Source organism: Eublepharis macularius, chromosome 3 (genome assembly GCF_028583425.1).
Source record: "Eublepharis macularius isolate TG4126 chromosome 3, MPM_Emac_v1.0, whole genome shotgun sequence".
Classification (NCBI taxonomy): domain Eukaryota; kingdom Metazoa; phylum Chordata; class Lepidosauria; order Squamata; family Eublepharidae; genus Eublepharis; species Eublepharis macularius.
Genome location: NC_072792.1, coordinates 71,027,969 through 71,041,294, shown reverse-complemented (window position 1 = coordinate 71,041,294; position 13,326 = coordinate 71,027,969). Strand labels below are relative to the sequence as shown.

The window sequence follows — 13,326 nt, the reverse complement described above, 5'->3', positions numbered from 1 at the left end:
CAACAGCAAGGTGAAAGGATATGGTGGAGGGAAGGGCTAGCAGTTCTCTCCTGCTCTGTGCAGGTAGAAAGAGGCAGTGTTGAGTGGTTTGAGGTTGGGCAAATGGCACCCCCCCTCACACTGGTAGTGGCTTCCTGGGGTTCCTCAGCTCTTGTGGTGTGCTTAAAAGAGCTGGTAGTGCCACCTCCCCCAACTTGCCTTCCACCATGGCGCAAGTAGATCAAGCACTGCCGCCCCGTCTCACATAGAGCTTATGCACCACCTCTGCTGGCTTCTGGCGCTTGGGTGGGCTAGTTGCTATCACCCTTGCCTCATGTGGGTTGCGTGAGGTGTCACCTCCCTGACCCTCATCTTACACAGTGCTCAGGCAAGCTGGATGCCACTGCCACCACTGTCTCACACACAGCTTGGCCAGGCCAGGTGCTGCTGCTCTTGCATTACATAGCACAGAGCTCAGGTAGGCTAGGCTGCACCATCCCCACCTCACTTCAGGCTTGGACAGGCCAGGCACCAGCAGCACCACCTCACCTCAGGCAGGCTGGGCATTGCTTTTCATGGGGGTTGGGAAAGCCAGTCTCAGCCTTTCTGTCCTAGGGCTGTTCTGGTCCAGGTTAAGGAAGAGGCCATTGGGCCACTAGAAGGCATCCTAGTGCTCTTAATGGCCAATCTGTCCCAACTATTAGGTAAGTTAGGGTAAGAATGTGTAACTGGCTCAAGGTCACCCAGTGAGATTCCACAGCAGAGTGAGAATTCAAGGTCTTAGTCTGAAACTCTAACCATTATTCACTACTGGCTTCAGTGGGGTTGCTTCTGTTGAACAGTAGCCAGCAGTCTGGCCTAGGTAAACCATGCAAGTTGGGTGGTAATAGTCTAGGGGTTGCTGTCAGGCATAGACCCAATGTTTCCTCCCTCAAAACAGCACTGGGTAGAGCCCTGCCCCTTGAAAGAAACCAAACCTGGAATGCTGGCAAAAGTGTTGTGGTTGCCTAGCAATGGCTACTGAAGGAATCTGTTTTTTAAAACTGCAGACGCTTTTTTCTTAACTCCCCTCCATGTATTATTATTATTATTATTATTATTATTATTATTTAGATTTCAGATTTATTTATTTATTTTTGCAAACCTGGGGTATTTTTCAGGTTTGTGGAAGGATCTGTCTTGTCTGTTCATGGTTCCAGTCTCTGTATTTAAGTATCCTCAGATCTTGTCGGGTTGAGAATTAGGTGAGTTTGGTGTAGTGGCTAAGAGCGCAGGACTCTAATCTGGAGAGCCGGGTTTGATTCCCCACTCCACCACTTGAAGCCAGCTGGGTGACCTTGGGTCAGTCACAGCTTCTAGGAGCTCTCTCAGCCCCATCCACCTCACAGGGTGTTGCTGTTGTGGGTATAATAATGACATACTTTGTAAACCGCTCTGAGTGGATGTTAAATCTTCCTGAAGGGCGGTATATAAATCAAATATTATTATTGTTGTTGTTGTTATATTGATGATGATGTTGGTCTAAATAATATTGGTTTAGCAAACTAGGGATTATTTAAAACTCAGCAACCTATAAACTCCTCACTAATAAATCTGGAAATATTTTTAAAAGCCTTACTTGGAGTGTGAGAGGCATTTAAAGAATTCAAGCATGCCACATTTGCACAATATGATCACTAAAATCAAGGCTAAGGTTTATGAGAGCATCATGAATTTGTCCACCATACTAAAGTCAAATATTTGTGATAATATACACAGACGTGACCTTGGTTTAACTGAAACAGTGCAATATTATGAGAAAAGACGTTGGGCCTTTCTCTGCTGTTAAAGCAGGAGTGTAATTGCACATAAGATGACAAAATGAAAAGTCAGCAACAAAATTAAATAAGCATTACAGACAGAAATCCAAAATAGACACAATAAAACAACTGTTGAATATAATAGAGAAATTACTAATGTTCAGAAGAATAATCTGCTCACTGTTTCAAAGAAGGCTGTAGTACCACTGTTAAGGAAACAATTCACTTTGATTTTCATTGGCCAGCAAACATTTGAGGCATCCAAGTCATGTTGCATTGTTTATTGGATGTTTTAGTACGATTTTTTCTGTAATCCTCCTTGAGTCTCAATGAAAGAAGTGGGCTATAAATAAAGTAAATAAAATAATAAATAAGCACCAAGTAGCAATAAGTCTCCTCTGTTATCCACTTGGAATCTGTTCTAGTTTAGAAGACTACAATAATCATTCATGAGATTGCACTGCTCACCTCTCAGCAAAACAGGATGCATGCTCTGTGCAGTCCCATCAGCCTCTTTATTTTCCCAAAGCATTTTTATAAATATAGCAGAGTATGTGAGAGAGACATTTGAACCACATGCTAGCTACAGTTTATAGCAATTTTATCTTTTTTTTTCTTAACGTGTTTAATACTGTTAAAGAAACTTGACAAAGGACTATCTTAAATGTGGTATCAACTAACCAGTTTTTCTTTAGGAGAATGTACTAGCAACTATACAAAAAGTTTGATGAAACTTTATCATGAGTTTGGTTCAGAAGAAACCTCTTGTTGGCTCAATTCTTGATTCAGTTGCAGTTGGTCTTTTTCTTTGTTGTGACTGTTGCTATTATGATGACTTGCAAACTTGATTTCCAATTGCCCCATTTCATATTCCAGCCCCGGGCAATACCATAATAGGGATACAGTGCTGGAAGATACCAGAAACCAGTATAGTTCAAACCTTCCTTCACTGAGATTTGCTCTGCTGTTTGTTATCTATCTAAGTAGACCATAGTATACAAGAGCAAAGAGTAAAAGATTAAGCTACATATTAAGTTATTCTTCACAATATACTGTTTATCTCTCTTTTTTACTCTTTTTTGATGTTTTTTTTATTGTATATTTTTTGTGCATTTCCTTCGAAACATCCTTATTCCCGTACATATATACCCATTGCCCAGCCCCTCCCCATAAGTTCATATACAGTTTCTATATCTTCGGCAGAAGTCCCTTGTAAGAATCATTCTTCTATTTATCTTGTTTCTTCACACCCGGATAAGAGGAGTTAGTCTCTGAGTCCTCTCCTTCTTCTATTCCTCCTTGATTCTCCTTCCTCTTCCTCCTCACTTAATTCATCGCCGAAGATATTGTATCCTATAGCCGGGGAGGGTTGAGAGTTTTAGTGTATTTTGGATGACTATTTCCCATTCAAGTTATTCATCTGTATTTCCATACCCTTATCCCTCCCGCCCTCCCTTTAGCTACTCATCCTTTCTAGTCAGGGGCACAAGCTTAGGAGCTTCCACCGAACGTCCCGTTGTTGACCCTCCATGACCCATTTTAAATATAAATGCCATTTTTCCTTAATCTTTCCTATTCTTAATTCCCATGACTCATCCTGATTAATTATGGCTATAATGTCTGATTGAATGTATTCAAATAAATAATCCTGCCAGTTTAGTTCCGTCCACTTAGTTTTGTCTTTCCAACCAAATGCTATTACTGCTTTACCGGCTAGCACCATCGCTTTAAATAAGTCCTGTCCTTCTTTTCTGATATCTTTTTGACCTAAAGTACTACCTAACATCAATTCTACGTCTATCTTTGGTCTTATTGCGAAGAACTTATAAAGTTGCTCTGTTACCTTCTCCCAAAAAGCTTTAACTTCTGCACACTCCCACCACATATGGGAGTACCATCCTTTCCCGTTTCTGCAGTGCCAACAGTTTGAACTTAGTCTTGAGAACATATTAGCTAATGTAGCCGGGGTTCTATACCACTTCGTGTAGAATTTCAATTCCAGCTCTCTGAATTTATGCACTTTTATCTCCTGTATACCTTTTATAATTCTGTCAACCCTTCTATCCGCTAGACTAATTTCTACGCTCCACTTCCCCTGAAGGAGGGTTCTTGTCCGATCTTTATCAGACATCATCCTTCTATATATCTTGCCTGCTAATCCTCTTTTTGTGTTTATCATCACCTTTAATAACTCCTCCATTGGTTCCCCCGCCGTCAGAGTCCTATTTTCGATTATCTTTTTAAGTCTATTATGTAGACCTATTAGCTTCAACCAATATTGCCTTCCTATTTCATCATGTAATGTTTGTAATGGTTTAAGTGACTGCCCACATAGTATATCTTGCAATCTAGTGTACCCTTTCTGTTTAAATAATCTCCACCATTTCTCATCTTCCTCCTCCTCATCCAATGCCTCTAATAATACTTGTTTAGATACTCCCTTTAACCATTTCGGTTGCCATTTCCTCCAAATCATTAATGCTGTTTTTCTCGGTCCCAGTTCTAACATACTGTATTTAAACTTTCCTCCTGTAAATACTCCAAATCTTCCAACCCTTTTATTTGCCTCATTCTCGATTCTAACCCATTTTTGTTCACTTCTCTCCCCTATTTCCATTAATGTTTTTATTTGAAATGCTTCATAATAATTCCCCAGTTCTGGGACACCCCATCCCATGTCAGATCTATGAGCATATATGAAATATCTAGAAACCCTACTTTTTTTACTGCCAAAGACCCATTCTTTTATTCTCGCATTCCAACTGTTAATTTTTTGTCTATTGATTTCTAAAGGTATCGTGTGAAACAAATATAATAACTTTGGGGTCCAGAACATTTTCACTATATTAATCCTAGCTGTTATGTTTAATGTCTTCTTGCCCCACCTCCTCATTTCTTTCAATATTGTGTTCCACGTCCGATTATAATTCCTCTCTACCATCTTATTAACATTTTTAACTATATCTATCCCTAAATATCTGAATTTCTTGACCCCTAAACCTATTCCTGTCCATTTATGTATCGCTTACTCTTTTTTGATGTGTGTCAGTAGGGGTGCTGTAGCATAAGCTTTCGAGAATCACAGTTCTCTTCGTCAGATGCATCTGACGAAGAGAACTGTGATTCTCGAAAGCTTATGCTACAATAAAATTGGTTAGTCTTAAAGGTGCTACTGGACTCTTTTTGATTTTGCTACTATAGACTAACACGGCTAACTCCTCTGGATCTATGAGTAGGGGTGCTGTTGGCTTGCTTGTTATTCTGGAATTGCTTCTGCTGTAGAAACCTGCATAGAGAATTTATATGGAACACACAGCAACGACCTTTATTGGCATAAATAATACAGACGGAACAGAAGAAATGTTGTAGAATAAGTTCATAGGGCAGCACAATCATGTCCCCAGACAGCAAAATTATCTCGAGATACAGCACAGTCGTAGGAGGCTTTATAAAATATTACCCTTGACTTCCACACATAAGCCAAGAATTCAGCAACAGATAGAGTTATTGCTGGACTCTTGTCTGCTAAGAAAAATTTTAGATCCTTATCCAAAAAATCCCTCTGCACAGGAAAAAGGGGACGAATCAATAAACTACACAACAGAATATTTGGGGCAGCGAAAAAGAATATGTGAGATTGAATCAGGTTCCCTCAGAGTACACAGTCTATCCCTATACGGAATACCCCCGTATCTGCCTGTGACCACTGCTGAGGGAAAGAGATTGAACCTCGCTAACATAAAAGCCCTCCTAAACACTGGGTTTATCAGATCAACAATATACGCCGCCATGGTGGTATGCGAGGGATAGAGGGACAGTGAATGAGGGGAGCTGACTCCGGAGCTGCCAGCATTAATAGTCTGCGCCTCAATATTCCAAATTCTCCTCTTGACCACCTGCAGAACTGCCTCCTCACCACTATTATATAAAGGTTCCAAGTCGATTCCTAAGGAACCAATCTTTTCCACTACAGCCTGTGACCAATCTGAAATAAAGGGATCAGTTAGAAGTTGAGCCATTAGGCTGGTAGGGGAGGATCGAAAATGAAGACGGAGCTAAAATTTAATCGTAGTGATCCAGGCCCAAGATTCTATCAGGTGCAGATCCAATTCCTTACAGAGGGTAAACAACGACACTGAGTTGGATAAACCAAGGATCCTATGCAGGAAGACAGAGTAAATACGCTCGATTCTTTTAGTAAAGGACTGTATCCAAATAGGAATTCTGTACAACAGTTGAGAAATAACTGTTGCTTGAAAAATCTTAAGCACTGCTGGGACAAATTGATTGCCCTTTTGAAAAAAAAACGAATCAAGGCTGCAGTCTTATTCTTGGATCTATATGACTAATTAAGACAATAATAAAATGTTCACTTCTGAGCACATTCTTCTTCTGGTAATATGTCACTTAGTAACATGACGTACTTCAATGTATGTCAATGTATTAATCCTGCAGTCATACTGGTATTTTGGAATTGCCTTAGAATCTGATTTCACTTCTGGTGGTGCTGATATTTTTAAGTTTGACATTGTATAAATGTAATTAAGTGCAGTTACTTCATTGTGGGCCAACTGAGTTGAATTTTCAAGTTTAACATACAGGCTCAGTCAGAAACAGTATTAGAATTGTTAGTGGACCCTCTGAAACAGCATGGGGGCTCAGCATGGTGGGAAATCAGTGAAGTAGAAATGCTGCTTGGATGAGTAGAACAAGGCACAGGACTGGACTATAGCAATGTGCTCTTCAATGTCTGTCCTACATGAAATTTTAAAGAAAACAAGTAAAATCAGCCTACAGTTGGAATATTGGAAGCCTTTGATTGGGTGAAGGGTTATTTTGTGGTGGTTTTATGTGAATATGAGTTAAGAAGTCATTATGAACTTTGCAATATTTCCCTAAATAATAATTTAAAAAACCCTTAAAAAGTAACTTTTAGTTATTTGCCATGGTTTGCTACTAATCATTTTTTTCTCTTTTTGTTACTAGCTGTGGATGGGTTTCTGAAAACAGATGAAAGACAAAGACTAGCCAGGGAAAGAAGAGAAGAAAGGGAAAAGTATCTTGGTAAGTGACCTTGTCTCCATGGTAGTTAGCGTTGCCATGTCTCCCTTAGCAACAGGCAGGGGGCCTTACTGTTGCCAATGCACTGATATTACTCCCCTTATGTCAGGAAAAGGCATCAGCCTATCACCAAGGGACACACTGGCATCATTTCTGAGCACACAGGGAATGACATCAGCTCGTTGGGACACTGCTGGCATTCTCTCCCCTCCCTTTCCCATCACTTTCCCATCACTGGCCAGCTGACCAGCAGCAGGAAGCACCCAGTGACAGCAAGAGATCCCCCAACCAGTGGGGGCTTGGTAAGCTTGATAGAGGTACAACAATGTTCTCTGGAACAGGCCCTCTTTTGGCTCCACTGCCAAAACTGAGGAAGGGAGGGTAGATCTGGCAATTTCTCTTTTTTCTTTTTCATATTGTATACAAGTTCTTGGGAAACATTTCTGATTGGGAAAGTTGTACAGGAGGAAGAGCTCATCTCTGCTTCCCCAGTACTGTAGACCTGGCCTAAACCTGAGTCCACCTATATCTTCATCTCACAGGTTAATACCACATTTTGGTACCAGAACATGAATGTCCAGTATTACATGTTGTTAGTCCTTATTTGGAGTCAAGGGTCTTTATTTGGGGGGAAATAAAATGGCGAAAAACAAGGAAGTACTAATCAAGAGTAAAGCTAGGGTGGAGGTGGAGGAGAAGCAATTTCCCTGCACTCTCCTCTCAATCTTACCTTCTCCTGGACTGTGCAGGATCTTGGCAGAAATGCATGCTGTGCAGGGACTTTTCTTCTACTGTCCTACAGTCTGTGTCTCGACTTCCTGGCCCACGTAAGGGTGGCCCCCATATTAGCTCATTACCTTTTGAAAAATCAAGACACCAAGGTATGGGGAACAGACAGCTACTGTCCAGGATCAGATGAAGTTTAATTCTGTTCTATTTGTAAGGGCCTATATGTTGTCATAATTCACGCCGCCACCACCGCCGTGCCTGCCCTGGGTCTTATCTCTACTAGACATTTGCTAGGAGTTCTTTGTTAGAACTGAATTCCTAGGTTTATGGGATCCAATCAAGGCCGTGATGATAGGGGGCTTAGGCCTTCCTCCAGGGCCATTTTCCCATTTTAAAACCATGCCAAGGAGCCACTATTTGCCCTGCTCTTACTGATGGGCTACATCTCAACTGCATGCAAGTTTTCCCAGTAGGACATATAGTGGCTCTCTGGGATCATTTCAGGTTGGGAAAGCAGCATGAAGGGAAAAACTGCTGTCCACCTACATGGTCCCAATTCAGATTGGGCCCCTGTATGCTCAGGCATTCAGTTCTGAATATGGAATTCCCCATGCACATTTGATCAACAAAATCTGGGGCAGAGATAGAGTAAAAACAAATTACACATAGTGTGTAGTTAAGCCCCCAGTGCTGCCTGAGCTAGCTCATTTCAGCTCTTGGAAGTTCTGGAGGACTTCTTCATACAGCAGTTTATACATTAAGAAAGAGGTTAACTTGTATTCCTTCTCTAAACTCTGCTTTTGAATTGAATTTTTTAGTTAACTAGTCAGAAGGCGATCCTTTGATCCATTGGTCTCGTGCTTTGCTGTGTGTATTTGTGGACTAAGATGTTTATATTTACTTAAAATATTTATATCCCATCTTATCTCCTCACTCAAGGTGGATAACGGTAAAAATAGTTGCAAGGACATAAAAACAGCATAGTGTCCCATCATCAAGATATTTGTCTTGTAGGTGTCATTCTCTTTCTGTTTTTATGTACTGGCCTGCCTGAGGAGGTTAGGAGAGCCCCAGTCTCCTGGCTTTCTGCAAACAATGCAAAACTGAATTATTCAAAAAGGCTTTTTACTCAGATAAGAAGGCTGTATTGTAGGGAGGGGTTCTCCCTCTGAGGCGGAGGACATCTTGGGTGATTCCCACCATCCAATCAGGGAGGCAGGAACTAACTTTCTTCCTCTTCCTGTCTAGCCTGTGGGACCACCCTCTCTTCAGTTCTTTCCTGCCTCCAGGGAGAGCAGTTCTATGCTAGGCTAGCTCTGCTATCTACATTCCATTCTTAACTCTTTATCTATTCTGTTTAGCTTTTGCTAGATTTCTTTTACAGTGCCTTAATCTTTTCTATTGCCTAATTCTTTCTTCTATTGACTGCACTTTTTTACTGTGCCTCCTGTCCTTTGTCTTCTTACTTTCACTTTCCTTTTCCCTCTTTTGAGGGGAAAAAGGCAAAAGGAGCCATGGAATCTAGGGAGTCTTCGGACTCAGAAGACAGCTTCTTAGAACCGACAGCAGGTTGCTCACATGGAACCGCCCTGCCAACGGCAGAAATGCAACCGGCCGGGGCCGGCAATCCTCCAAGGCTTGCGCGGCCCCCCGGCAAGAAAAAGCCTCAGGCTGAACCTAAGCCTCCCAAATGGCCCCGTCTTGATCGCCGGGAGGCAGAAAAGGCAGCGTGCCCCATCCAGCTGGCTGAGGGTGACGCTGATTGGCGGAGCTTCATTTCGGCGGGAAACGCTGCAGTGGCAGAATCTTTCTCGTGCAAACCCGAAGGCAGAAAAGGCAGCGCACCCCATCCAGATGGCCGAGGGCGACGCTGATCAGTGGAGCTCCATTTCGGCAGGAAACACTGCAGTGGCAGAATCTTTCTCATGCAAACCCTAAGGTAGAAAAGGCAGCGCGCCCCATCCAGCTGGCTGAGGGCGACGCTGATCGGCGGGAAACGCTGCAGAGGCAGAATCTTTCCTGTGCAAACCTGAAGGTGCGGTTGCCATTCTCCCTGCGGGAGAAGATCATCTGGAACAAAGAGGCACCGTGCAAAGCTCCAGCCGAGATGGGCCTGAGGAAACCGTGAGTCACCCTGACAATAGCCTGTCCCCTGCAATCCTGTCAGCCATCCTGTTACTTTGCCAGTCAGAAGCACCTTGTCCCTAAAAAGATTCCAGGAATCTCCTTAACCCCTGGTACCATGTGAATGGGCCCATGCCAATTCCTGGCTGGAGATTTTACAGCAGGCCTTTCCCCTTTGGATTTAGCCCTGCCTTTACAACAGGATTTAGCCCTGCCTTTCCCTGTCAGATGGGTAATGTATAAAGGGCGCAAATTTGCTGGTGTCTTTGGACCTTTTAACTCTTAAGACTAACCAGGAGGGAGGAAATAGTAGTGTGGGTCTACCTCCTCCTCCCTCCATGAGTAAGGCTGTAGCTCTGTGGAAGAGCTTCTGCTTTTTTTCTTTTTCTTTTTTGCTATGAGTTGTTGCAGGTCCTGCAATGGAAACTCCAGTGGCTACACTTCAGTCATCTGGGCTCTGGCCAGAAGATGGGTAAGGATCAGTCAGAGACCACTTAGACAAGAGGAGAGAGGCCATGCTAACAAGAGTGTACGAGGCCTTGACCATGACTATTAAGACTACAGTTATTGTCTCAATTGCCTCAAGAGTGTCAGGAGTATGGATCTGGAAACTGATCCAACTCCTCCTGTACAACAATAGCTGCCCCCATTGAAAGGGCAAACAGAAATGTATGGGCCAATACCCTCAAGACAGACGTCATCCTGGATACATTTACCTTTTTCTTCCCGGATTATGGTCTGGACAGCAGTTGCAAGCTGGTACGCTTGACTAAGAGCATGGCCAGCAGATTCACACTCTAAAAATATCGTCCTGGCTTACCTCTTTCAGAGAGACAAGCTATTTGGGGATGCCCTGGGAAAGATCTAGATTGAGACCTAGGACAGAAGAATGTGTTGCCAGAAACCCTCATTCTGAGAGGCGATCCATTGGCCCTCAGCTTTTTATTCACAACACACGCTACTAAGGTCCAGACAAGATTCCAAATGGCCATCCTGGGGTTAATCTAGGCAGCCCTTTAATAAGGGGGGTCCTTTCAAGACCCCACTTGTAGTATAGTGGTTAAGTAACTGAGCAGTGATGCAGTACTCTGCAGGTTCAAATCTCAATGCTGCCATGAACTTGCTACATGGCCTTGAATAAACCAGTCCTCTCAGTCCAACCTCTCCCAGATCTCTAAGACAGGACTTTCTAGCTGTCCCTGTGAGAGACCAACTACTCTTTACCATCAAGCCTAGGTTGGCAGGCAGGCCTTACAAATAGTCTCACAAGGCAATTCCATAAAATTTTGAAAGCTGCCCACCAGAAAGGGGTCTACTCAATCTTCTTCTCAGTCCCTAAAAAGAATAGGGACTGGAGGGTGCTATTAGCCTCAAGTTTTTTGAACAAGTTTATCAAATTGTATCACTTCTGAATGGAGACTCTACACTCAGTCGCAGTGACCAATCAATCAGAAGAACACAAAACATCTACAGATCTCACAGAAACATACCTCCGTGTACCAATTCTGACAGCCCTTCTCACAACACTACTGAAATGGATAGGTTTGCTAGTGGCCATCTACAATGCAGTACCTTTGGGGTCATCTATAGGCAAGACCACTTCAGACCTTTCTTAGATCTCATTAACAACAGATCATGGAGAAGACAGATCTTCCCATTCAGATACCACTTCAGATCAAAACCCATCTAAACCAAGGTCACCAACCCAATTCAAAGCAAAGGATTCATGACCCCTCAAGAACAACAAATATTTATAGGAGTAAGAATCAGGTTAGACATGTCTTCCTATCAATGACTTAGAAAGGTGAGCAATTTGTCTGGCCCTGTTCCAATTCAGAGATCTGTATGGACAAGGTTGCAGACAAAACATATATAAACAAGCAGGGGGGAATCAAGACCTAGAGGCGACACAAGGTGGCAGCAAGGATACTTACCTGGGAGGATGGTCACCTAGCTTTGATCAGAACTGTATGCATCCAAAGACATATCCAATGCCCAGGCAGACTGGCTGAGGGGACAACAGGGGAATAGTCCCTCAAGAAACATCTCATAACATTGCACTTCGCAACACCTCATGGACCTGTGTGCGTCCCAACACAGCCATCAGCTACCAGGGTACATGACAAGATTTGTTCTACCAACAAGCAGATGCCCTGACATTGCAGTGGCCATTAGGCCTCCTCTATGTATTACTACCCTTACCAGTAACACCATGCCTTTTCACCATCCAACAGATGGTGATATTTCCACCTCTCATCCTACTGACCTCTCCGGTCAAGTTACAGCAGGGACAGATTTGGCTCTCTCATTTAGATTTAGTCTACTTAACCGTGTGGAAATAGAAAGGAACACCTTCCTAAGATGGGGATATTCCTGAGAGGTGGCCAACACTCTTCTAGCATTCAGAAAACAGTTTATGCTCAGAATTTCAGAAAGAGCCCAGTGGCACCTTTGGGACTAGCCAGCTTTGTTGTAGCGTGGGCTTTTGGGAATCACAGTTCTCTTCGTCAGATGCTCAGAATTTACAACTCTCTTTGGGAAGCCCTCACTCAGTAGACGTTTTACACAGCCCTGACCAAACATCCATTTGAACCGATCAAGGATGTTCCCCTGAGAAGGCTGAGAATGAAGACTATCTTCCTTGTTATGTTCGCATCTATCAGAAGATTTAGTCAGACCTGAACTCTGTATCTTTCCCAATGGTAAGGTGATGCCCCGTACTGTCTTCCAAAAGCATATTCCAAACTGCATAGTTTGCAAGAGATAAGGCCACCATTTTTTCTACCTGTACCCTAAATATACTAGGAGAGGCTCTGACACAACCTAGATGTCAGAAGGAGGCTCAAGGCCTATCTGCTCCAAACAGTACAAATTAGAAAGTCAGTCTTACTGTTCTTAAATATATCTCCCCTCAATTTGGGGAAGAAAATGTCTTCAGCAGTGGTAGGTGCCAATAGCAAAACATACACTATTGAAACTCCTTTAAAAAAAAAACTCTTCATAGAGTTTCCTTGTGGAATGCCAGCTCACTCTTGAAGAGTGCTACTACCAGTGCAGCATTACACAGGAACACTTCTGTAGAAGAAGTCTGCATGGCAGCAACAAGGTTGTCGGTCTTGACCTTTTTAAGATGCTACAAATCAAATCTATATGATTCAGCGGACACTAACTGTAGTAGAAAAGTACTGCAGTGCATGATCATGGACGAAGACCACATCCCACCCAGAAACTGGAAACTGCTTTGGGAGCGCCCAAGATTTCCTCCGCCTCAGAGGTAGAACAGACCTTTGGACACTTACCGTGAATGGTCCTTCTCCTCTAAGGAAAGGAGGACATCTTGCCCTCCCTGGGTCTCCTTCTCTACCCTGCTGCCTCATTCTTCTACCTCCTCCGGGTTAAGCTTTATTTATAGTACATGTTAATGCAACAGGTGTTTTTTCTCTCAGTATTGACAGTTGCTGAATGATAAATTCAATGTTACTGCTTTGTGGAGTCACCTGAACTGAAGAGAGGGTAGTCCCACAGGCTAGACAGGAAGAGGAAGAAAGTTAGTTCCTGCCTCCCTGATTGGATGGTGGGAATCACCCAAGATGTCCTCCTTTCCTCAGAGGAGAAGGACCCTTCACGGTAAGTG

General features: G+C 43.0%; 1 protein-coding gene across 2 annotated transcripts in view; it reads left to right on the top strand.

The window, feature by feature from the left end:
- Positions 1–13,326, top strand: part of MAP7D2 (MAP7 domain containing 2) — a 96,384-nt gene that overhangs the window by 33,220 nt on the left and 49,838 nt on the right. For both annotated transcript variants that reach the window (XM_054974095.1, XM_054974094.1), the window contains exon 2: positions 6,765–6,842. In XM_054974095.1, coding sequence (XP_054830070.1) covers positions 6,765–6,842 — 78 coding nt within the window. The remainder of the gene's footprint in view (positions 1–6,764; positions 6,843–13,326) is intronic.